The 22,069-nt window shown below is 45.1% G+C and overlaps 1 protein-coding gene across 8 annotated transcripts in view; it reads right to left on the bottom strand.

Moving 5' to 3' along the window:
• The window catches only part of LOC129179918 (mitogen-activated protein kinase kinase kinase kinase 4), a 40,550-nt gene that overhangs the window by 1,197 nt on the left and 17,284 nt on the right, over positions 1-22,069 (bottom strand). Inside the window, exons 10-31 of one of the 8 annotated variants that reach the window (XM_054774290.1) lie at positions 18,690-18,865; positions 18,534-18,606; positions 18,229-18,439; positions 17,762-17,923; positions 16,759-16,845; positions 16,003-16,452; positions 15,374-15,523; positions 11,607-11,870; positions 11,307-11,398; positions 11,088-11,215; positions 10,893-10,987; positions 8,451-8,629; positions 8,233-8,341; positions 7,681-7,953; positions 3,938-4,055; positions 3,693-3,863; positions 3,475-3,618; positions 3,239-3,373; positions 3,053-3,153; positions 1,980-2,129; positions 1,737-1,896; positions 68-207 (exon numbers count right to left, since the gene is read on the bottom strand). In XM_054774290.1, coding sequence (XP_054630265.1) covers positions 68-207; positions 1,737-1,896; positions 1,980-2,129; positions 3,053-3,153; positions 3,239-3,373; positions 3,475-3,618; positions 3,693-3,863; positions 3,938-4,055; positions 7,681-7,953; positions 8,233-8,341; positions 8,451-8,629; positions 10,893-10,987; positions 11,088-11,215; positions 11,307-11,398; positions 11,607-11,870; positions 15,374-15,523; positions 16,003-16,452; positions 16,759-16,845; positions 17,762-17,923; positions 18,229-18,439; positions 18,534-18,606; positions 18,690-18,865 — 3,568 coding nt within the window. Of the gene's footprint in view, positions 1-67; positions 208-1,736; positions 1,897-1,979; positions 2,130-3,052; positions 3,154-3,238; positions 3,374-3,474; positions 3,619-3,692; positions 3,864-3,937; positions 4,056-7,680; positions 7,954-8,232; positions 8,363-8,450; positions 8,630-10,892; positions 10,988-11,087; positions 11,216-11,306; positions 11,399-11,606; positions 11,871-15,373; positions 15,524-16,002; positions 16,453-16,758; positions 16,846-17,007; positions 17,121-17,158; positions 17,358-17,761; positions 17,924-18,228; positions 18,440-18,533; positions 18,607-18,689; positions 18,866-22,069 lie in introns of those variants that run through there. The other 7 variants (XM_054773901.1, XM_054773812.1, XM_054774376.1 and 4 more) reach the window with 7 other exon arrangements.

The following is a 22,069-nucleotide window of genomic DNA, read 5'->3' as shown; positions in this document are numbered from 1 at the left end:
AGTAACAATTAAGACTTCCTTGTTATAGAATTACAGTACGTCCAATCCGAGTCCAGGCAGGGCGCACCTTGTCGTTCCTCTCACACAGGAACTTGAGTCTCTGGGCTCTCTTGTGCATAAAGACGCCATCCAGGTGGCCGGTCTCCACTGAGCGGATCTCGATGGCCTTCTCGCCCCAGCCCATGATCTGGTTCGACCTAATGTAGGCTGCACACAGGGAGATGCAGGCGGCATTACAGGTGGTCCTCGGTTTACGAGGACAACACAAAACAACATCAGCAAACTCAACTGTCCTCTCTGCACGGAGAAATCCTCCGCACATGCACACTAGGGATGTCCCGATCCGATTTTCACGATCGGGATCGGGTGCCCATCCACTGTAATTTGAAGATCGGATATCGGCTTGCGTCACGAGATCGGGCCGATCTGGTTGCCGTATCACGTATGTAACTCTTTGCCACACTCCAACACGGCAGGTGCGGTAAGGCACCTCACAGCTTGTCGCCGCTCAACTCCTGCCACCCACAAGAAGGAGAAAATGCGACACCACCATGCAGACATGTCCGCGGGTTAGTGTACCGTGGTGACGTTAGTTTCACGTTCAACGTCAGACTAGCTAGAGTGGTAGTTCCCCCTCACTGTGCCCGAAATGCTGCGTCGTTGTGGGGGAGATCGCACGCAGTGGCGGAGCTACGTGGTGGCCAGTGGTGCATTTTCAAGCATAAAAATGATTAAATGCACTCAAATGCAATAAGACCACAACTTGTGAATGTAGTATTCTACATTGGTCGGTCACTGGGCCTCAGTACTTTTTCGGTGAGACCACCACCGAAGCAGCAGACTTGAACATCCACTTTTTATTGCAGGGTTAAATCATCTCACAACAGGCACAATAATAACATCATAATAATCATAATGTCACACAGGTTACTGTTGCAGCCATAGCCCACAACCAGTTAAAACTCAACTCTGAACCCCCCACGCCACTTCCTGTCCGCCATCGATTCTGCTCCCCTACAAGGTAAACTTAAATGTCTTTATATTCTCGAATTATGTTTACTATATTGGGTCATTGGAGTGTAAAGCTGACTATAGGGGTGTTATTTCATGTCTAGAGGGCTCTGATAATGTTAAAAATCGGATTTAGAAGGTAATAAACCGGTTTTCTAGGTCTGATATGTCTTATTTTCTCTTATTATGTCGATTATATTGGGTAATAGGAGTGTAAAGGTGACTATAGGGGTGTTATTTCATGTCTCGAGGGCTCTAATAATGTAAAAAAATGTATTTAGAAGATCGGAAACAGGCTATTTATCTATTCCATTTATAAAGAAGGACTCATACATCAATTCACTTATCACAGTGGAGTCTGGAGCTAATGAACCGTGATAAACGAGGGAGTACTGTACACATTACTGGCAGGTCGCCACAGTATCTTTGAGCACTTTAAAGGACCTGCTGCTCCTCTGAAAGAGGGTAATAACTGAGCAGCGTAGTGGTCTTATTATTGAGATGGAATGGGTTGCTAGTTTATTTTGGATTGTATTTCATTACTGTTCCTGTTTTTCCACATACTTTGTGTGTTCTGTGTACAGTGTGAGTGATTTAGGAATTCATTTAGATATAAAAGCAGGTATAAGATCTTAAATCACCGTCTAGGAACGTAATCTCGTACGTAACCAGAAGTAATATGGCCGTCACTGACAACCTCCCTCAAGTACGCTGGAACCGCTTACCCACTGAAGTCGGCATTTCCCCCCACTGCAGCACCACGTCCTTGGTGATGCGCCCGTAGGTGTTGACGTAGACGCCCTCGTCCTCGTAGCACACCAGCAGCTCGATCCCATCGGTGTTGGGCAGGATGATGATGGCGTGGCACTGAATGCTGGTCTGGATCTGAAAGCCAAGAAGGGAGTGTTTAAGGTGGGATGGGAACGTAAACAATGTGGGGAGAGGGGAGCACCGAGACGGGCATTTACGTGAGTGGGTAAGTAGATGTCGTAGACGGCGCCCGAGTCCACATCCACAGCATGGAAGCCTGAGCAGGAGCCATAGATGACCTTTAACCTCTGACCTTCCTCCACTGTCAGGTCCACCAGCAGAGGCTTGTGCACCAGGTCGCCAAACGACTTCAAACAAGCGAGGATGACATCATTAGTAGGTTGACAAACACGAGAGGAACAAAAATGCAGTGAAACCTCGGTTTTTGACAAATGATTCCTAAAAATAGTTCTCGGTTTTCGTTCACTGCATCGGTTATCATCGGTTGACTCAAGTACTCAAACAAAGCATCCACGCGCTGGTGACTGACTGTTGGTGTCTGTGAAGAATGGATAGTGGGTCTTGTAGAGTTGGGACACTATAGAAGACCCCGAGTTACTTAACCTCCTCCACTTGGGGCAGGATCTCATCCCCGACCCGGAGATGGCACTCCACCCTTTTCCGGGCGAGAACCATGGACTCCGACTTGGAGGTGCTGATTCTCATCCCGGCCACGAACCAATCCGGTGAGAGTTGCAGGTCACGGCTCGATGAAGCCAGCAGGACCACATCATCTGCAAAATGCAGAGAAACAATCCTGCAGCCACCAAACCGGAGCCCCTCAACACCCTGGCTGCACCTAAAAATTCTGTCCATAAAAGTAAAGAACAGAATCGGTGACAAAGGGCAGCCCTGGCGGAGTCCAACCCTCACTGGAAACTGGTCCGACTTATTGCCGGCAATGCGAACCAAACTGACAGCGGTCATACAGGGAGTGAACCGCCTGAATTAGGTTGTCTGATACCCCATATTCCCGGCCTACTACCCACAGAATTCCTCAAGGAACACAGTCCAATGCCTTCTCCAAATCCACAAAACACATGTAGACTAGTTGGCAAACTCCCATGCACTGAGAGTGTAGAGCTGGTGCTGGATTAACTGGATTTACGTCATTTCTTATGGAAAAATATTCATTTGTTTTTTGTAAGGGTTAAAGTTTGTCTGACCTTTTGGGACGGACTACTGGTGAAAACCGAGGTTGCACAGTATCTGACTGGATGGGCCTGCTCACCTTAAAGGCCATGAACTTGTGGTACGGTTTGGGGGCCCAAGCGTAAACCTCCACAGAGTTCTTCAAGGCCAGCACTAAGAATTTAATCCTCTCGTATTTTACTGAAAGACAAAGTCACCCCATTACCCAAGGAGTAGTTTCTTTTCAGGCAGTATCTCATAACTTTTGACGGCTCTGCCCACGTACCAACTTTGTAATGGACACAGCCCTCCAGGTCGCCCACATTAACCCAACCCTGCTTCTTCTCCACCTCTGGGTCATTATGCAGGATCTTGTTCCGAAGCCACGACAGGTAATAAACTCGCAGCTTGTTCTTTTTGCCTGGAAGAAAACCACAAAGTCAAGCATCCATCATGCCAAAGCTTTGTCACCTTCTCTGCTTCATCAATAACGTGGTCCAGGAGGAGATTTGGTGCTTGTACCCGATATGGTGACCAGGACATTAAGTCCCTCCAGGACGTCCATTTGCTGGATGCGCCGCCGGTTGATCAGCGGGTACACTTTCCCCTGACCGCTGCGGTCCAGCAGCATCAGGCCGCTCTCGGTCCCAACCAGCAGGTTGACGCCTGTCGTTGCAAACACAGCTTAGAGACTCTTGCCTGAGGGGAACGGTGTCGTCACAATACAAAACCCAACCTACCCCAAAGAGCAGCGCACAGGATCTCCGAGTTGAAGCGCTTCTTATATTTGCGGATCTCTGGCGTGTCGCTGGGCGGGCGCGTGTTGACAGGGTTGACATTAACCACCGAGCCTTTGCGGGACGGGTCAGACCTCAACGGGTCTGCTAGACGTACGTCCTGCCCAAATCCGGCTGTGTGCACACGGACAACACAGTTCTCCTCAAAGTATTCAACGATCACAAAGAGAAGAATACTTCTGACCTACCCATGTTGTTGAGTGAGCTGCCGCTGGATGGGGAGATCTGGAGAAGGCGAGGGTCGATGAAGGGAGTGAAGGAGGAGGAAGATTTGTGTTTGGACATGGAATTGCTCTCCGACTGGCTCTGTGCAAGACAGGAAAAACATAATGGACTCGACAAGGAGGAAAACAGACACGCATGCACATGGTAATATATGGAGGCAGGCAGAATTATCGAGTTCGTTCTCGTTCGATTAATTTATTTAAGTATCGCGAGACAGCTTTCTTCTGAACGAGAACCCTCATCACGGTTTGATCTCGCGAGATCTCATCACAAGCCTAGTTGTTGCTGTCGCTTTCATAGGATCAGCGACCTGGCAGCCATGTGTACTGTACAGTACTGTTAAAAGTTATGTGTTTTCTGACCGTCTGTGACCACGACATGTGTCCTGACTGCGTGACCAGAGAGGACAGTCAAGTTTGTGGATGTCGTTTTGTTGTGGTCCGGGCGACAGCAGCATGTTTTGTTTTTGCAATAAAGACATTGATGAGCCACCTTGTCATCCTTACAATGTCCGGGTAGACGTTACAATACCATCTTTATCCTTAATGATGGTCACGACGGTCAAGCGATTGAGGCAAGTGCGGCCAATATTGAGGGTGGTGGACTTTAAGAGAAACCGGACACACCCAGGTGACCGTGTGGAGGTGGTTCACACCTACAAATACCTGGGAGTGGATGATAAACTGGACTGTACCGCCAACAAAGATGCTCTGTGCAGAAAGGGGCATAGCCGCCTGTATTTCCTCAGAAGGCTGGCGTCCTTCAATGCAATGCACAGCATCATTTCCCGACGAAATGAGCAGTTTCAGTGACAGATTACCATCACTGTCCTGCTCCACCGAAAGACTGAGCAGATCGTTCCCCCCCCCCCACGCCATACGGCTTTTCAACACAACAGAAAGGGAGCGATAAACACACACACAGGACTGGACTTACACTATTAAATTATGATGTATTACTATTATGATGTATTATTCATTATGTATTATTGGACTACAAATTTGACGTGACCTGTCCCATATTTATTTATTCTTATTCTATTTCTTATTTTTCTTGTCTCTCATGTCTTGCCTTGGTTGTTTATTTTATTTTGTGATTTAAGTGATTAAGTTCATTATGACATTTTTGGAGAAATTCACATTTCTCTTATCAATAAAGTATCTATCTATTTATCCCTCCGCGGCGCACAGTTCTCACTCATCCTCGAGCGAATCTCGTCGTTTTTGGGAGCGTACACGTAACCACAAAACGATGTAAACAGAGGACCCCCTGCATAGCTTAACATAGAAAGTATGCAATGCAAAGTGCCACCTGGAAACAAAAATACCAAATTCTTTGTTAGACAAACAAGCATTATAGAAAATAAATAGTAAAATATTTTGTTAGACACACAAGCACATCAAAAACATGTAGATGAAATGAAGATGTGTAGTTTCAAGATTAGTAAGGACAAAAAAGTGGAAAGGAAGAAATCATGGTAGTAGATTAATGCGGTGAAAGGCTGCTTATGATTAGGTGCAGGCAGAAGAGGATCCTAAATTCACCACCAAGATGCATCTGGTTTGAGGCAGTGGGGTGGGGTGGGGTGGGGGGGTGTAGGTGAGGCACCTGCTACTACAAGTACAACTCAAAGCAGAGGCGCTTGCTTGTTAGTTCACCCTGAGAAGTTCCGAGCTAGTTTCCTCCCTGCTATAACGATGTTCTACCACCAGGACACGGCCATGTTAGCAGCAGGCATCAGCTTGGCCACACGGAGGCGGAGGAGAGGCAGAGCGAAGCCAGAAGATGCAGAGATGCTCAACAACCAGGATGGTACTCAAGGTTTTATACAGGCTCGGATATTTTATTTTTTTGTCTGTTAGCGTTTAGAAATATAGTGGACCCTTTAAGTACCTGAGTGTGTGCAATTCAGACATTTTACAGGCAAAAATGCCTGTAAAATCACAAAAGAAGGGTTGTTAAGAAATGTGGACTCGCATTCAGAGCAGCAAAGGTGTTTTGTTCAGTAAGACCGGATGCATCAACATGTCAAAGGCAGAGTTTGATTTTCATTCTTGACTCTTTACCTTTGTGACATATAAGAAATATCTGTGACACAATGTAAAGACTATTTGGTGCTTGAGTATTATTTTTACAGTCTTCGGTTTTCGTATGTGCCAGTTTTCATGTAAGTCGGGATTTGTCAAAAGATTTTGCCTCAGTTTTCATACACCGTCTCGGTTTTGGTTGCACGTAACATAGTAGTCCGGTTGCACTGTACTGCATCGCTGTGCAGAATAGAGCAGGCAAACAAAGCACTCTATGCACTGCTGACTCACTGTGCGTTTTTTTTATTGAGTGTGACTGCTAAATAACTCACGAGTGCCAATACTTTGATAAAGAAGGTGAGAAACACTATTGAACTGGTCATTTGGAATTATTTCACATTGTTTTCTGTATAAAATGTTATTTGCGTTCATTTTTGGGGGTTTAATTGGCTTTATATTATTTTAAAATGATAAAAATTGCCTCTGTTTTCGTATGCTTCGATTCTCTTCTAACCCAGGGGTTGGGAACCTTTTTAGCTAAAAGAGCCATGAAAGCCACATATTTTAAAATGCATTTCTGTCAGAGCCATACAATCCTTTTTAACATTGTATAGAACTAAATGCATGACTTTTTAAGCAAGACCTACAATTTTAGAATACAAGGAGTCTCTGAATTTATTATGGTTATTAACGTTGTTATACTGAAGTTATACAATAAGAAATCAAATACTTCTTAGCATTAATGCTAAATTAAGAGCGCATTTCGAAGACAGGAAGTGAACAAATGTATTGCAATTGATGTAGAACGGATGGGGGGTGGGATTAAATGAGCTTTGCTTCTTGCTCCTTTTGGACATGTGGAATTGTGAATTGTAATATTTGATGTATTCCAATGTAACTTGTATGCATGTTCAAATAAATTAAACCATAACCGTAATGCCACTTCTGGTGCTGCACGGTTTTGCACTGTACTCCGTATCTTTCTCTCTTTTCACCGTCATCTTCATCTAAAGGGTTGGCTCTGAAGAATTCCCGAGCTGACTATTTGATTAAAAGGAGGGAAGTTTACCTCTTGACATTTCAACGACCCCCGGTAGGCTGCCGTATTACTCAGTAATAATTGAGTTTTGGTGTCTGACCAGTAAAATATTGGAAGGACAGCTGGTACCGGCTCCAGCCACCTGCACTGCGGTAAAAAATAGATGGATGGTTTGAAATGCATATGAAAGTTTTATATTTTGAACGTTACTTTTAACAGTGTGATTTCTGTAAAGTTTTACCTTACATTGTCAATAAAGAAAGAAATGTTCCCAAGTCATAGGTTCCCTAACTTGTGGTCTAACTTTTTGGGACAAAAAAAAAAAACAGAGGTACCACTATATTATTACGTTGCCTATGCAGTTAATAAAAGTTTAATGAGGACGACGGACCCTGAAATGGATTTCTATTTCAATTGGAGGTCAACCAGTGTCCCGGAATGGACTATTTGACCATGAAGGCTTCCCTGTAAAGCAATTCCGCTTCACTTTATTGTCAGGGTTAAATTTTTTCTACTATGGTGCTAGTCTTAAACTCCAACAACTTGAAAACACATGCAGCTGCTACTTGTATATCCGAGCCTGAACACGCCTGCAGTCCATTCCTGTGTTGCTGGCCTCAGCAGAGTGAGGGCCACGTACCTCAACGGCAACAAGCTTGTCCAGGGCGTTCTGTGGGGACATGGCCAGACTGGCATGGCTCGGAGATGATGAGAAGGAGGAGAAGGAGGAAAGCATGGATGTGGAAGAGGATGGGGAGTGATGGCTCTGCTGGATAAGGTCTGGTAGGTGGTGAATGCGGCCAGCGAAGCCATTCTTCTCTTGGAAGGTGTGGCTGGGGGGTAGGGGCTGGCCGTGAGTGGTGCCGGCCGGGGAAGAGGAGAGACTGACCAACTGCTTTATATCAGCGGTGCTCTGCAAGCAAGAACAGGCACACTTTTGGGCTCAAGTAGCAGCAGGAGGTGAGATGAGGCAGCGTGCAGCCTTGTGTCTTTAAGATCCTCTTCTTCCAACAACATACTCTCAGTGGGTCTACGGTGATACACTTATATACTTTACACAGAAATGGAGGATGGTGATGAATTAGTGGATGAAAACACAAAAAAATAGATGATGTTTCTGTGTTCTACTGGTGGAAGTCACGGTTATGCGCTGACAATGATTTATAAAGATCTTCCCATCTCCGATTCCTACCTGTCTGATGACCAGCGTACCATCCTTTGAGGGTGTAGTGGCCTGCTCACTCTCTGAGTCTTCCACCAGCATTGTTTTAGCAGACCCACTTTCTCCATTACTCATTCTCCTGTGGAAGCCATGAGAGGATCTGACGTCCACAATCAGACCCATTTTAACCAAATCTATGTCAAAGAAAAAGAACAAATCAAAACAAAAAAAAACAGCAGGGTACCTACCCAGACCGAGAGTCCTCTGCCCCCGAAGTGGACTCCTCTCCCGCCTCCTGGTCTACTTCTTCATCATCCTCCTCATCGGTGGTGCCGGACTCCTCGCTTGAGGAAGAATAGTCGGTCACTTTGTGGGGAGGCCGCACGTCGTCCACTGCGCGGAGTTCCTTGGCAAGGGCTGTCAGGTCCTGAGGAGCGGTGAAATAGATGAGCAAGGTGACAGGAAAAGCATGCGTCCGTTTCATCGTGATTGCATTCAAGTCCACCAGTGGAGGTTTCAGCCACTGCCTAAGGCAGCAAAGTGAAGAAGAGGTGTGCAGGCGCACAACATCACATAATACTGAATTCATCCTACAAACAAAACTAATGGTTATCATCGGACGCAATGACTGTGGAGCAGGAACAGCACAGGCCAGTTGATTTAGTCTCTTAATATGCTTTCCACAACAACTTAAGAGGTTCCCCAACAACCACCAAACATTGGATTCATGTGAAGGTACGCGTCAGGTGAGTGAGAGGGAAAAATACTGTATTTTTCGGACTTTTCATAGTTTTGCTGAGCCTGCCACTTATAGTCAGGTGCGACTTATATATCTTCTTCTTCTCCTTTCGGCTTTTCCCTTCAGGGGTCGCCACAGCGAATCAATTGCCTCCATCTAACCCTGTCTTCTGCATCCTCTTCTCTCACACCAACTACCTTCATGTCCTCTTTCACTACATCCATAAACCTCCTCTTTGGTCTTCCTCTAGGCCTCCTGCCTGGCAGTTCCAAACTCAGCATCTTTCTACCTATATATTCCCTATCTCTCCTCTGGACATGTCCAAACCATCTCCGTCTGGCCTCTCTGACTTTATCTCCAAAACCTCTAACATGTGCCGTCCCTCTGATGTACTCATTCCTGATCTTATCCTTCCTGGTCACTCCCAGAGAGAACCTCAGCATCTTCATCTCTGCTACCTCCAGCTCTTTCTCCTGTCTTTTCCTCATTGATGCTGTCTCTAGACCAAACAACATTGCTGGTCTAACCACAGTTTTGTACACCTTTCCTTTCAATTTAGCTGAAACTCTTCTATCACACATGACAGTTTTCTCCACCCGTGCCGTCCTGCCTGTACACGCTTCTTCACCTCTTTTCCACACACTCCATTGCTCTGGACTGTTGACCCTAAGTACTTAAAATCCTCCACCTTCTTGATCTCTTTTCCCTGCAACCTCACTCTTCCACTTGGGTCCCTCTCATTCACACACATGTACTCTGTCTTACTACGCCTAACCTTCATTCCTCTCCTTTCCAGGACAAACCTCCACCTCTCTAGCTTCTCCTCCACCTGTTCACTGCTCTCACTGCAGATCACAATGTCATCTGCAAACATCATAGTCAATGGAGATTCCTGTCTAACCTCGTCTGTCAGTCTGTCCATCACCATAGCGAACAAGAAGGGGCTCAGAGCTGATCCCTGATGCAGTCCCGCCTCCACCTTGAACTCCTCTGTCACACCTACAGCACACCTCACCACTGTCTTCCAGTCCTCATACATGTCCTGCACTGCTCTAACATACTTCTCTGCCACTCCAGACTTCCTCATACAATACCACAGTTCCTCTCTGGGCACCCTGTCATAAGCTTTCTCCAGATCTACAAAAACACAATGCAGCTCCGTCTGGCCTTCTCTGTACTTCTCTATCAACATCCTCAAAGCAAATACTGCGTCTGTAGTACTCTTTTTTGGCATGAAACCATACTGCTGCTCACAAATGCTCAATTGTGCCCTTAGTCTAGCTTCAACTACTCTTTCCCATAACTTCATTGTATGGCTCATCAGTTTTATTCCTCTGTAGTTGCCACAGCTCTGCACATCTCCCTTGTTCTTAAAAATGGGCACCAGCACACTTCTCCTCCATTCCTCAGGCATCTTTTCATGATCTAAGATCCTGTTGAACAACCCAGTCAGGAACTCTACTGCCACCTCTCCTAGACACTTCCAAACCTCTACAGGTATATCATCAGGACCGACGGCCTTTCCACTCATCATCCTCTTCAATGCCCTCCTCACTTCATCCTGACTAATCTTTGCTACTTCCTAGTCTACAAAAGTCACCTCTTCTGGTCTTTGTTCTCTCTCATTTTCCACGTTCATCATCTCTTCAAAGTACTCTTTCCATCTTCCCATCACACTACTGGCACTTGTCAATAGACTTCCATCCCTATCCTTAATCACCCTAACCTGCTGCACGTCCTTCCCATCTCTGTCTCTCTGTCTTGCCAACCTGTATAGATCAGTCTCTGCCTCCTTATCCAACCTAGCATACAAGTCATGTGTTTATATATATATATATCATTGTATATATATGAACACACACAGGGTTCGAATGTTGCTCCCTCACTCTATTGCTGCTTTTCAAAAACAGTTTAAAAGTTTTGCTGGCCCATTACAAAACGGCATACTTACAGCAGGTCGAGTAGGCCTGGCGAAGTTCTTTTCATCTGCTTTTTTGGGAACGCTCTCGGGGCGCTGGAGAGGCGATCCTTCAGATTTGGAGGACGCTTCAGAGGAAAAGAAGCAACAGTATTAGCGGGGGTTGGGTTTTAATGACAACGTAGGGAAACTTAGCCGAGTGTCCGAGGACGGAACCAGGGGACTCACAGCGTGGCCTGAAGCGGTCCCCAGGACTGGCCTGGGCGCTGGAGTTGGAGGAGCCAGAGGAGCTGCCGCTGCCAGGCCGAGGCTGCAGCTTCTCCACACGGTCCCACAGAGGGCGGTGCTCCACATTACTGCCCCAAAGTGACAGTAGTCCAAAGTTCAATAAGATACCCAAAAACATTTAACGTTATCACCGAGTACTCTAATGTCTTCTCTACTTACCCAGATGCGCTCCTCTGGCCACTAGGCTGCGATGGTAGTGGAGACTCTCGGCGCGACAGTACAGGGGATCGGGACGTTGTTCTCACCGGTACCTAGATGAGACATACACAATGTTTGCTTTATGAGTGTGAAACTGCCACCTACCACAATTCAGACGTTTAGGCACATGTTCACATGCATTGTAGAGTCAGATAGGCAGGTCGTGACTGAGCAGCATGGTCAGTGGAGCGACAGACATGAGAATGAGGCAAGTGAGGGGAGCACACCAGGGGGGCGGAAGGAGCCCTCTTGACTCCTTACCTTGGGTGGCACTTCGTCACTGGGCGGGGCCAGAGGCTGGTGGAGGGGCGGTTGGGGCTGGGATTCAGTGCGGGCAGGCGATGGGTGGTGATGGTGGTGATGGTGGGGATCCTGGGAGCGCATGTGGAGTTGTGCAAAGTTAGCAGTAACACCACCGGGCTCACTGAAGGACTGGGAGCGAGCGACCACGGGCGGAGGAGGAGGAGGCGGAGAAGGGGCGGCACTGTTGCTACTCTTTAGAGCGGCAAGGTGAGACCACTGGACCTTTAAGGAGTGGGGAGGGGAGGGGAGGGGGTGAAACACAGTGAGACATGAGGGAAGATGTGTGGTTTACATACATGCACATGCATACAGGAGACAACACCAAACAAGGTCATCGTCTGGACTGGCATTCATGTTACCACATACATTTGGGTTCCGTGTGTGTTGGACAATTGATGAAAACCACAGATGTCAAACACAAAAATGACCAATCTTCACTCGGGATGGGTACCAAAACCCGATTCCATGTAGGCACTGGTGCCAACATTAACGATAGCAATCAGACCAAAAAATTACGTGGCTATCGGTGCCTCATTTCGGCACTAAAGTAATACAGACTCAGCCACCTGCTGTGTGCTTGAAGGTGATATTGTGCAAGTAACGTCTTGTAAGACACGACACAGGAACACAGAGTCTAATGCTCGTTTTAAACTTTACTAATACCTCAATACGCCAACAGGAGTGCTCAATTCCAACACGGCACACACATTTCACTGTATGGCTACGTAGCGCAGTCCATAAAAGAAACAAAACACTGTCACTGTTGGCCAACCACGGTCACATTGCGAGGTGCATTCACAAACAGAGGAATATTGTGTTCTAAATTGCGGCTAGTTATGCTGTAATAATTATGAGAATTTGTTGTGGATTTTATTACTTCGTTGTCATTATATTTATATTAGGGAGGTCCCGATTCGATATTCAAGATCGGGATTGGCTGCCGATCTGCTGTATTTTGGAGATCGGATAATATCGTCCATCCGTCCGTGTGGGCCACACTCCAACATGGTAGGTGCGGTAATGCACCTCAAAACTGCTTGACATTCGACTCCCGCCAACCGCAAGAAGAAAATGCAACACCACCATGTAGACGTGTCCGGTGTACTGTGGTGAAGTTAGTTTCACGTTGGACGTTGGATATTCGGGTCCGTAGCTACAGCGGTAGTTCCCCCAACTGTGCCCGGACTGCTGTCTCATTGTGCGGGGAGCACGCATGGGAAGTGCTGCTCTAACCACTGGTTGTTTACACTAGGAACGCTCAATAAATTAGAATTGCGTTGAAGGGTTTGTTAAAAAAAAAAAAAAAATTAATATACAGTCAAACTTGTCTATAGCGGCCACTAGAGGGAGTCTGCAAAAGTGGCCGCTATAGACAGGTGGCCGCTATAGACAGGTTGCCGTCCAGTTTGAATGTTGACCAGTAGAGGGAAAAAAAAGAAAAAAAAAGGGAACATAATAATAATAATAATAATGTTGACCAGTAGAGGGCACTGCGGATAAAAGTTGTACAGCACTACTAGGCTTGTTATTATCATGGTTCATGGTTTTAATTCATCCTGAACATGCATATGAGTCAAACAGTAGCACATCACATAGTACAATTCACAATTTTGCATGTCCAAAAAGGAGTAGGAAGAAGCAAAGCTTATTTAATCCTACCCCTCATCAGTTGCAATACATTTATTCACCTCTTGTTCTTCCACGTGTACTTTGTAGGTCTACATGACAATGTAGTGCAATCACAGCCAAGGTTTTTACTTACTAAAAGGAAGCTAGAGGCTTAATAATAACTGATAGAATACTTGTATATCCACGACCCACAGAACAAAGCTGTGCTAGTAATGTCTTACGCTTTTAATATTTTACTTTTTATACGGCAGAGTTGTCATTACAGCTTTAGTTCATCGGGAAGTGACGGTGGGCGTCCCGAGCAGGAGAGCTAGGCTCAGTGCTAGCTGTGAGTTTGGAGAGAGTTGGGAAGTGTGTTTATGTTGGCGTGGATGTAAAGTCCTGCAGTGTTCTCCGCTGTTAATAAAGCCATTAAAGTGCATCGGCGACGTGAGTCTCTCCTTCCCCACAACAAGCGGCATTACAGTATTGACACACATTGTGCACATTGTCTCACACCAGAAAATTAACGGTGTCACTTGTTACAGGCAGTGCCTGGACAGCTATGTAGTGGGGCTTGTTTAACCTTGTTTAACCATTGCCTTGTGGGCAAGCAGGAAGGAGAGACGATGCTGAGAGATATGTGTGTGTTCTGAGCTGCTGTCTGGTGGCTGCGTTCAATAAATAAAGTTGGCAGAAGCGACAGGACAAGTTTCCTTCTTTGCTTCGGAGCTGAATAACACTGACAAGTTAACAGACTAGTGGCGAACGGAAAAGACGACGGCTTTTTTTTGTGTCGAATACAGAAGATGAGGACTTTGATGGATTTGTGGATGAGGACTGATAATGAAAAATAACGTGAGTACATTCTAAAATACTTCAATTAAGTACAACCGAACTCAGTTTTGCTCCCGCTGCCGCATGCATGCTAGCGTATGTTTTTTTTTTATTGTAGCGTCGCTGGGAGCACGTCCTGTTCCCAGCCTACTTTGCGGTAATGTTTTGGTGCAAATGCTCTTAAAGTTACATGTTTGACCAGGAAATAGCGAGCTCAAAAGAAGACGGCTTTTTTATGTGGAACAACTGACAGTTTGTGTGGATCTTGTGAATGATTGTGACTGAGCTAGGACTCAGTAATTAAAGTCTACACACGATGGCTTCATTGATTGAAAAACAAAACTTTTTCGTGCATGAAGCTTCTACTTGAGTCGGTAATTTGGCCGCTTTATGCAGTCAGATATTGACCAAGGGAGACAAAATGAGTGGCCGCTGGCCGCGTTGGACAGGTGACTGCTATACACAGGGTCTATAACATGTAAATTTGCTGCGGGGGATTTTTCAGTGGCTGCTATAGGCAGGTGGCCGTTCTATAAAGGTGGCCGCTATGACAGGTTTGACTGTATTCTAAATCACACCACAAATTGATCCATAACCATGTCAAATTTGCACGCCCATTTTTTTTACAATTTTATCTTTTACTGGATGGACTTTTATTGAAGATTTTATTGGATTAGGGACCTGACTCACAGAGGTTTGTTACAAAAGCCAAACAATATTGCTGGCCATGCTGTGTAATAAAAGCATTATTTTTAATGCTTTGAAGAGCTATTTTTATAACCACATTCAATTCCACAAATTCATGTTTGTAACAAAAGCTTATTAATAAAAAAAAGAGGATCTGTATCAGAACGGCAAGACTATTACAAAAAAAATAATCGGATCAGAAGCCAAAAAATGTGGACTGGGACATCCTTATTACTATTACTATCTATTACTATCCAATATTACTATTCAACTTGCAGGCCACAAACGTCAGTACAAATAAAAAGCCCAAAACTGATGTACCATTTTTAAAGTGTTGAATAAAAAAATGGCCATTTCTAATCTTCACAGTAATCACTGTATTGAGTCCACGTATTTTAAACACGCATGTTCTAAAATGATTTGTGTAATGCGCTCATCTTTCGTACATGCTTCTCCCAACAAAGTTTTGTGTAGATCAGTTGTGCAGTTTTTACATACTCAGTAAACTGACTACAAAATAGACTAATGAAGCCAGACACTCAAGGTGTTTATCAGTGACAATATTCACATGATGAATGAAGTGGAGGGGTTACCTGAGGCTCCATGGGCCGGTGCATGGCAGAGGCCTCAGATGAGCTACCGTTGGAAAAGGGTTCAGCGGAGCGGGGGGGTAGAGGGGGTTGCTTGGGAGGAGGGGCGGTCTGAGGGGAGCCCTGAATGTTCTTACGGTACCGTTCATCAGCCTGGGGTGAGGAGACCACAAGGGACAAACAATGAGGTGAGTGTGCGAAACAGGAGGGCTGAGAAACAATCTCAAAACGTTCGTCATCACACTCAGCGGGCTTCTTCTTTCACGACATACGAGTGACTAGGGTGATGAGTCATGCTTAAAGCTGCACAGACAAACACGCAGGTAACATACAGTACTATCGTTTCAACGTTTTTGAATCATGAAAAGGGAGGAAACTGTTAATGACGTGTCACTGCTCACATGTTCTGCTTGTTAGTTTGGGTTTTTGTCCGTTTACATGCAGCGGACCGACTCGCATTGGCAGCGCAGCCGTAAGTCTTCACCAAGTTTGGTCTCCAAAAGAGAAATGGTGACGACTGTGTTGCTGGCACCACCTGTCGCTGTTGTCACAGGGGCGGAGCCAAGACAAGCGAGGAGAAGAAGATGGAAAGAGCAGGCAACAGGGCGGTCAGAGCCAACGAGGCGGTTCACCTCTCTGATAGGCTGTGGAGGATGACTGACAGGTCTATCAGGGTCAGCATGTTCTCCTAGGGGAGGTTTGGAGTTAATGGTGGGTTCATGAGGAGGGCTGGGACTACGGGAGGTGAGCCTGCTGCTGAAGTCCTCATCAGGGTCACTTTCCTCCAACACAGGTGCCTGAGCTTTAACGCAGTCAGGGTGCACACCAGAGCTCTCAGACGAGTCCCTGGCAACGGTGGCACTGCCAAGGACCAGAGCCTGTGGGGGCAGGGTGAGGACTCTGTCGGGGGGCTGGGAGGTCATTGGAGGAGGTTTGCTATGGTCTGAGGGGACTTTGGACTTGTCGCCAAGCTGCTGTTGGGATGCACGCTGGAGTGACAGCAGGTAAACCTGTTCCTGATGCAGCCGCTTGTGAAGCCGCTCAGCCTTGCGCTGCTCCTCCAGCTCGCGCCACTTGAACCCCTATCGCAGAGTGGGGCAGGATTCAAGGAGGGGGGATTCAACGCGGTCTACTCAATCATTTAAAAAAAAAAAAAAAAAAAAAAAAAAAAAAAAAAAGGGACGTTCTACGCAGCAACTCTAATCAAACACAAGATTTGGTATGTGGAATTGTCCCAGAACTTCCACAGTCCTTACCTCTAAAACATGAATAGATAAAGACAGATCTGGAGTCAGTTGAGATGAAGTCATGTGCGTGAAGTGACAGATAAGGAAATATACACTGCACTCTACAGGTGGCACAGCAAGTCATTACATATGTGTACTGACCAACAACATGGCCTGTTCACGCAGCAGCTGCTCCTGTAGCATCTCCAAGTGTCTCTGCTCCTCCTCTAGCTGCCGTCGGATGTACTCCTGTCAATCAAAGTGAAGCAAAGCAGTTCAAATTAATCCACACGTTTCTCCTTCCTCCTCTAAGATCTCCAAAAAACTTCAAACAAGAAACATGAAACTGCATTTAACAGGCTGTCAAGCAATGTTCCCCCTAATTTTTCAAGTGGACTTGCTGGTGTGTTTTGGATCATTGTCCTGCTGCAGAACCCAAGTTGCTTTCATCTTGAGGTCACCAGACGGCTGGACATTCTCCTTCAGGATTTTTTGGTAGACAGCAGAATTCATGTTTCCATTTCCTGAAGCAGCAAAACAGCCCCAGACCATCACACTACCACCACCATATTTTAATGTTGGTATGATGTTCTTTTTCTGAAATGCTGCGTTACTTTTACACCAGATGTAATGGGACACACACCTTTCAAAAAGTTCAACGTTTGTCCCGTCAGACCAGAGTATTTTCTCAAAGGTCAAGATGCCTCAAAGGGATTGTTCATCCGCGTTTTCATCTGTACACAAGATGGCGTCGCAGCCATCTTCACCACATACAAAACAATGGACAGGTGATAGCGTGCAGTAATACAACGAAGGAGAGAAAGTAACGCAGCGAGATTGTGAGGTCTGATTTTTTCGAGGAGGTATTTCTGTGATGCAAATGTATTACTCTTTTTAACGCATATTGTTTTGAGAAGCCAAACTCTTTACTTAAGAGTCCCCAGCAACTAACTGGAACTACGTTTTGCATCACTGAAATCCGACAGGGGCTATGTAGGTTTGGTTCCCTTTTCCTGCATTTTGTGTTCAGTTGTGACTAATATTTAAATTTGTCTGATGATTTGAAACATTTAAGTGTGACAAGCGTGCAAAAAAAAAAAAAAGGAAAGCAGGAAGGGGTCAAACACTTTTTCACACCACTGTGTACCCTGTGGTTTTAACAGACCTGTTCACGGTCATTCCTCCTCTTCTCGTCCTCAGCACGCCGGCGCTCCTCCTCCTCTTTGCGCCTGCGATCCATCTCCTCAATGCGCCTCTTTTCCTCTTGCTCCCGCCGACGCTGGTCCCGCTCCTGTTGCCGTCTCATCTCCCGTTCGCGTCTCTGTTGCTGCAAGGTCCAAATGAATATGACACTCAGTTGTTGGGGCTCCATCACGGTGCTGCGTATACCACAATAAATTGCGACTGTCCCAACAGTTACATTAATTTCATAATAGAATATGAAAAACAACTCACAAAGTCAAAGTAAAGACATGTCCTTTAATCAAGAGGAGAAATTATTGGTCATACAAACACTGGCTCAGACAATTTAAAAAATCAACCAAATGCTGTTGATGTAAAAATCCACTTCTTTAGTCACATATAACAGAGGTCATTCTGTTCCGCCTTTGGAGTTCTAATAAGAAAACTAACCTCCTCCAGTCGCCGTCGCTGCTCCTTCTGCTGCTCGATACGCTTCTGCCTCTCAGCCAGTAGTTGACGCTTGTACTCTTCCTGTTCGCGAAGCTGCTGCTCCTGCAAAAGTTGCTGACGACGAAGTGCCTCTGACCTCTCTTTATTTTCCTGCTGCAGGCGGATGAAGTCTCTGCGCAGCGTGGACTCACCCGGGACATTAACGATGGAGCTGGGTCATGACAGTAGTCACACAAGTGTTAAACTGTGCCCTGGCACATAGTTTGAACAATGGCTGGTAAGTAGAAACAGCGCTGGAAGCAAACCTTGGTTCTCCCTCCTGTTCTGGGGGATCCTCCTCCTCCTCCTCACTGCCACTGTACTCATACTCTGTCTCGTCTGCACGTGGGAGAAAGTGATCCAAGTGAGGCAAACATCTCACGACAACAGTGTGATCTTCAGAACTGGGGAGACTCATGCACCTTTTTCACCCCTCTTCTTCTTGGTGCGATCGATGTGGTCTTTCAGCTGAATTCGGACCTGCCTCTCATTGGGCTGGTCTCGGATGAAGGGGTGTTTGAGCAGCTGTTCTGTTGGTGGCCGCTGTGTGTAGTTCTTCACGAGACAGCTCTCGATGAAACTGAAAAACTTTTTGGACCTATGGGAGGAAGAGCACCAAAAGATTTCATACATAAACATACGCACTAAACACACAGAAGATGAGTGGAGGGAGGGGTGTGGGGGACGAATAGAAGGAGGCTAGAAGGAGACCGATAGTTGTTCATCATTCTGTGTGCGTTCTATGAGCAAATCAACCACCCACACACACAAAATAAAGATGAATCAACAACTATTTGACGAATCAACACTGTAAACAACTGTTTTATCATGCACTTATATTGTCAATGACAAGTTTAGCACTAGTGCTACACGCTAACGCTATGAGAATGCCTTAGTGCAGGGGTGCCCATTAAGTCAATCGCGAGCTACCGGTAGATCACGAAGGTAGTTTGGGTCGATCGCATAAACGTCACTCTGTAGATGTCATGGGACATCAGTCAGTTGACATTAAGCTCCCCTCCTGTTTCGCTCTTGCTCCCGCTCAGCAATGGTGCACAGATGTCTCAAACTACACACACAGATGCAACTTTCATCTTCCAGTTGTGGATAAACTAACTGAGCGGTAAGATGCTTATATCTATAACTAAACATGTGCGACCAGATAACCGGTTTGGAGGACCTAACGACTCAAATTAGCCGATAAAAGAATGCTGTATCAATAATAATCGTCCATAAATTTTAGATTAACTGATTGTGGAGACATGCACTGGGTATCGCGAGAGAAGCAACCGGTTGACAGGATCTTATAAACTACAGTATGCTTGGGCTCTGCTAGTGCCAGTTGTTAATTGCTAGCGCGGCTACCTAGATCACTGAACGTCTTTGGATTAATTTCAAGAAGGGTGCAAAGCAGACTTCATCATGCGTTTGATTGTTCACCCACTAATAAGGAACGTGATCTGGGTTGAGACTGTCATGGAACAGGTTAGTTTTACCCTATACAGTAGATCAGTGGGTCACCAACATGGTGCCCGTGGGCACCAGGTAGCCCCCCACGACCACATGAGATGCCCGCAAGCCTGCTTTTCATTCAGGTTTTCAGTTAATACTGAAAGAACAGTAGAAAGAAATGCATTCTGAAATACAAAATACAAATGTGAGTTGTGGACACCAGCATTTTGTTAATGTTCTGGTAAAACAAGCATATTCGCTTTGTTTGGGTTTAAAATAAGATCTGAAAATAAATGTTACAAAAATGAGTAGCTCTTGCCCATTTTCATTTTGTAAAATTAGCTCTCACAAGGAAAAACGTTGGTGACCCCTGCAGTAGATGATCTGTTGTTGCAATAGTAATCATTGCTTGAGCAGCCAGACCGACAGAGGCGATTATGGTAACTTTTCTGCTTTGATTGCTTTGAAATGTTGAGCCTGGAGTGTTGAAAACACAATGCTCAATCTGAAATGTTGTATGATTACCATTATTATGACATTTATAAATAATAAATAAATAAATAAATACATGGGGGGGGGGGGTGTCTGTGTTTAAACAGTATATACATTTGACGTGTTGTTCTGTTGACTTTATTTTTGCCAGTGCCTTACAGCATGCTTGGGGATATGATGTGCTCTTTACACATTGGAAAATACCGGCAACGGCAACACAACAAACCTCTCCAACCACCTACTAAGGCGCCATGGGATTTCACACAACGCTGACCGTCCAGGCACCTCTTGCAGCGAAAGCAGCAGGTAAACTACTGTTGAGTCAACCTGAAGAGATGTTGATTGCACTTCATTTTTTTATATTAACTCACTCAATACCAAAAACGGATTTATACGGGGTTTTTTTTTTTATCTGAACGCTTGGCCACAAGGTGGCAGAAGTGCATTTGGTAAGAGCTCGGCATGGATCTCTGGCATGTATTAACAGACTCAGCAAGGAGGAAGTGAGAGAGCGTGGAGGAGTGTAGCGTGCAGAAGGTTACGCATTGTAGGGAAATTTTAACGCATGCGCGAGCACACACAGTTTCATTCCAAATGTGAAAATTGTAAATAGTGTTATATTGTAAATATATTGTTATTTCGATGTAAAACAACCCTTTTTTGTGTTGGTGCCGTTGTTTAGATATTTGAGTTGTCACAAAAGCAAAAAAAATTGTCTCTCTTAAAGAGATAAAGTATCTTTCACAAAAAGCTGTTTTCCTCCCTTTTTTTTGTTGAGAATTGATATTTCCTGAAACTTACCTACGTTCTACTGCTGATTACTAAAGAACGGAAAAAGGTAGAAACAAACTTTTTTTTCCTGATGAAAGACAGAGGGAGTCTAATCTTTGTTTTGGTAGGTTCCATGTTTGTATGGACATACAACACAATATGCTGCGTACCTTCAACAATCAGTCAAAATCGTCTAAAATGGCTGGTACTGAAAGGGATTGAATTTTGAAAAACAGCCGGGATTGAATGAGGTAATGTTGTATTTGTATTATTTTTATGTTGAAAAACAGCAGCAGGTAAACCTACTGTGGAAATGTTGGCTGCACGTACTGTACTTTCACTGAAAATGTATTGGATATTGAAAATGAGAGCAGAAAAGGTTAGCCTCCTGTTAATTCAACCTGAAGTGCTGGTTGCACTTTATACAAATAAAATGTGAACGTATTTGCCATTAATTGTTGTTTACTTGTTTGTTTATATCCATAATTAATTTATACTCCATTCCCTTACAACAAACAACGGGAATCTACCTGGGAATTCACCTGCACTGTCCAGTATCCAGGGATTTATTTCAAAGTCACAAGGGTTGAATTTTTGGCCAAAAGGTTACTGAATCCATTTAAAGTTACTGAATCATTTCAGATCGTATCGTCCTAAATGAACCAATATCGTCCTTGAATCGTATCAGCAACCACGACTCATGATACAAATCGAATCGTTATGAAAACAAATCGTTACACCCCTAGTGAAAGCACGTCAATAGCGAGTACAGCAAGTATCATAAAAATCATAAAGACTCCTGGTTGATATGTCAATAAAAACCGTAGGTTAAAATGAAATGAATAGGAAAAAAACGTAACTAATTTTAGGCCTGGATAAATCAAACAAAAAAAAAACTGGTTGATGATGATGACACCCTTGATAAAATGAAATGTGCATGTATGCGTGTGGTTCATTTGCCCGTCTCTCTCTGTGCCACACAGGCTGGATGACAAGAGGGTTCCCTGTGCATCTGTCTGTGCGTACTGGTTCTATAGTGGAATGAACACAGAGAGTGGGCCCTCATGTCACTCAGCCTCTTTGTGGA

Source organism: Dunckerocampus dactyliophorus, chromosome 1, assembly GCF_027744805.1.
Source record: "Dunckerocampus dactyliophorus isolate RoL2022-P2 chromosome 1, RoL_Ddac_1.1, whole genome shotgun sequence".
Classification (NCBI taxonomy): Eukaryota; Metazoa; Chordata; class Actinopteri; order Syngnathiformes; family Syngnathidae; genus Dunckerocampus; species Dunckerocampus dactyliophorus.
This window is presented reverse-complemented; position numbering and strand designations above follow the sequence as displayed.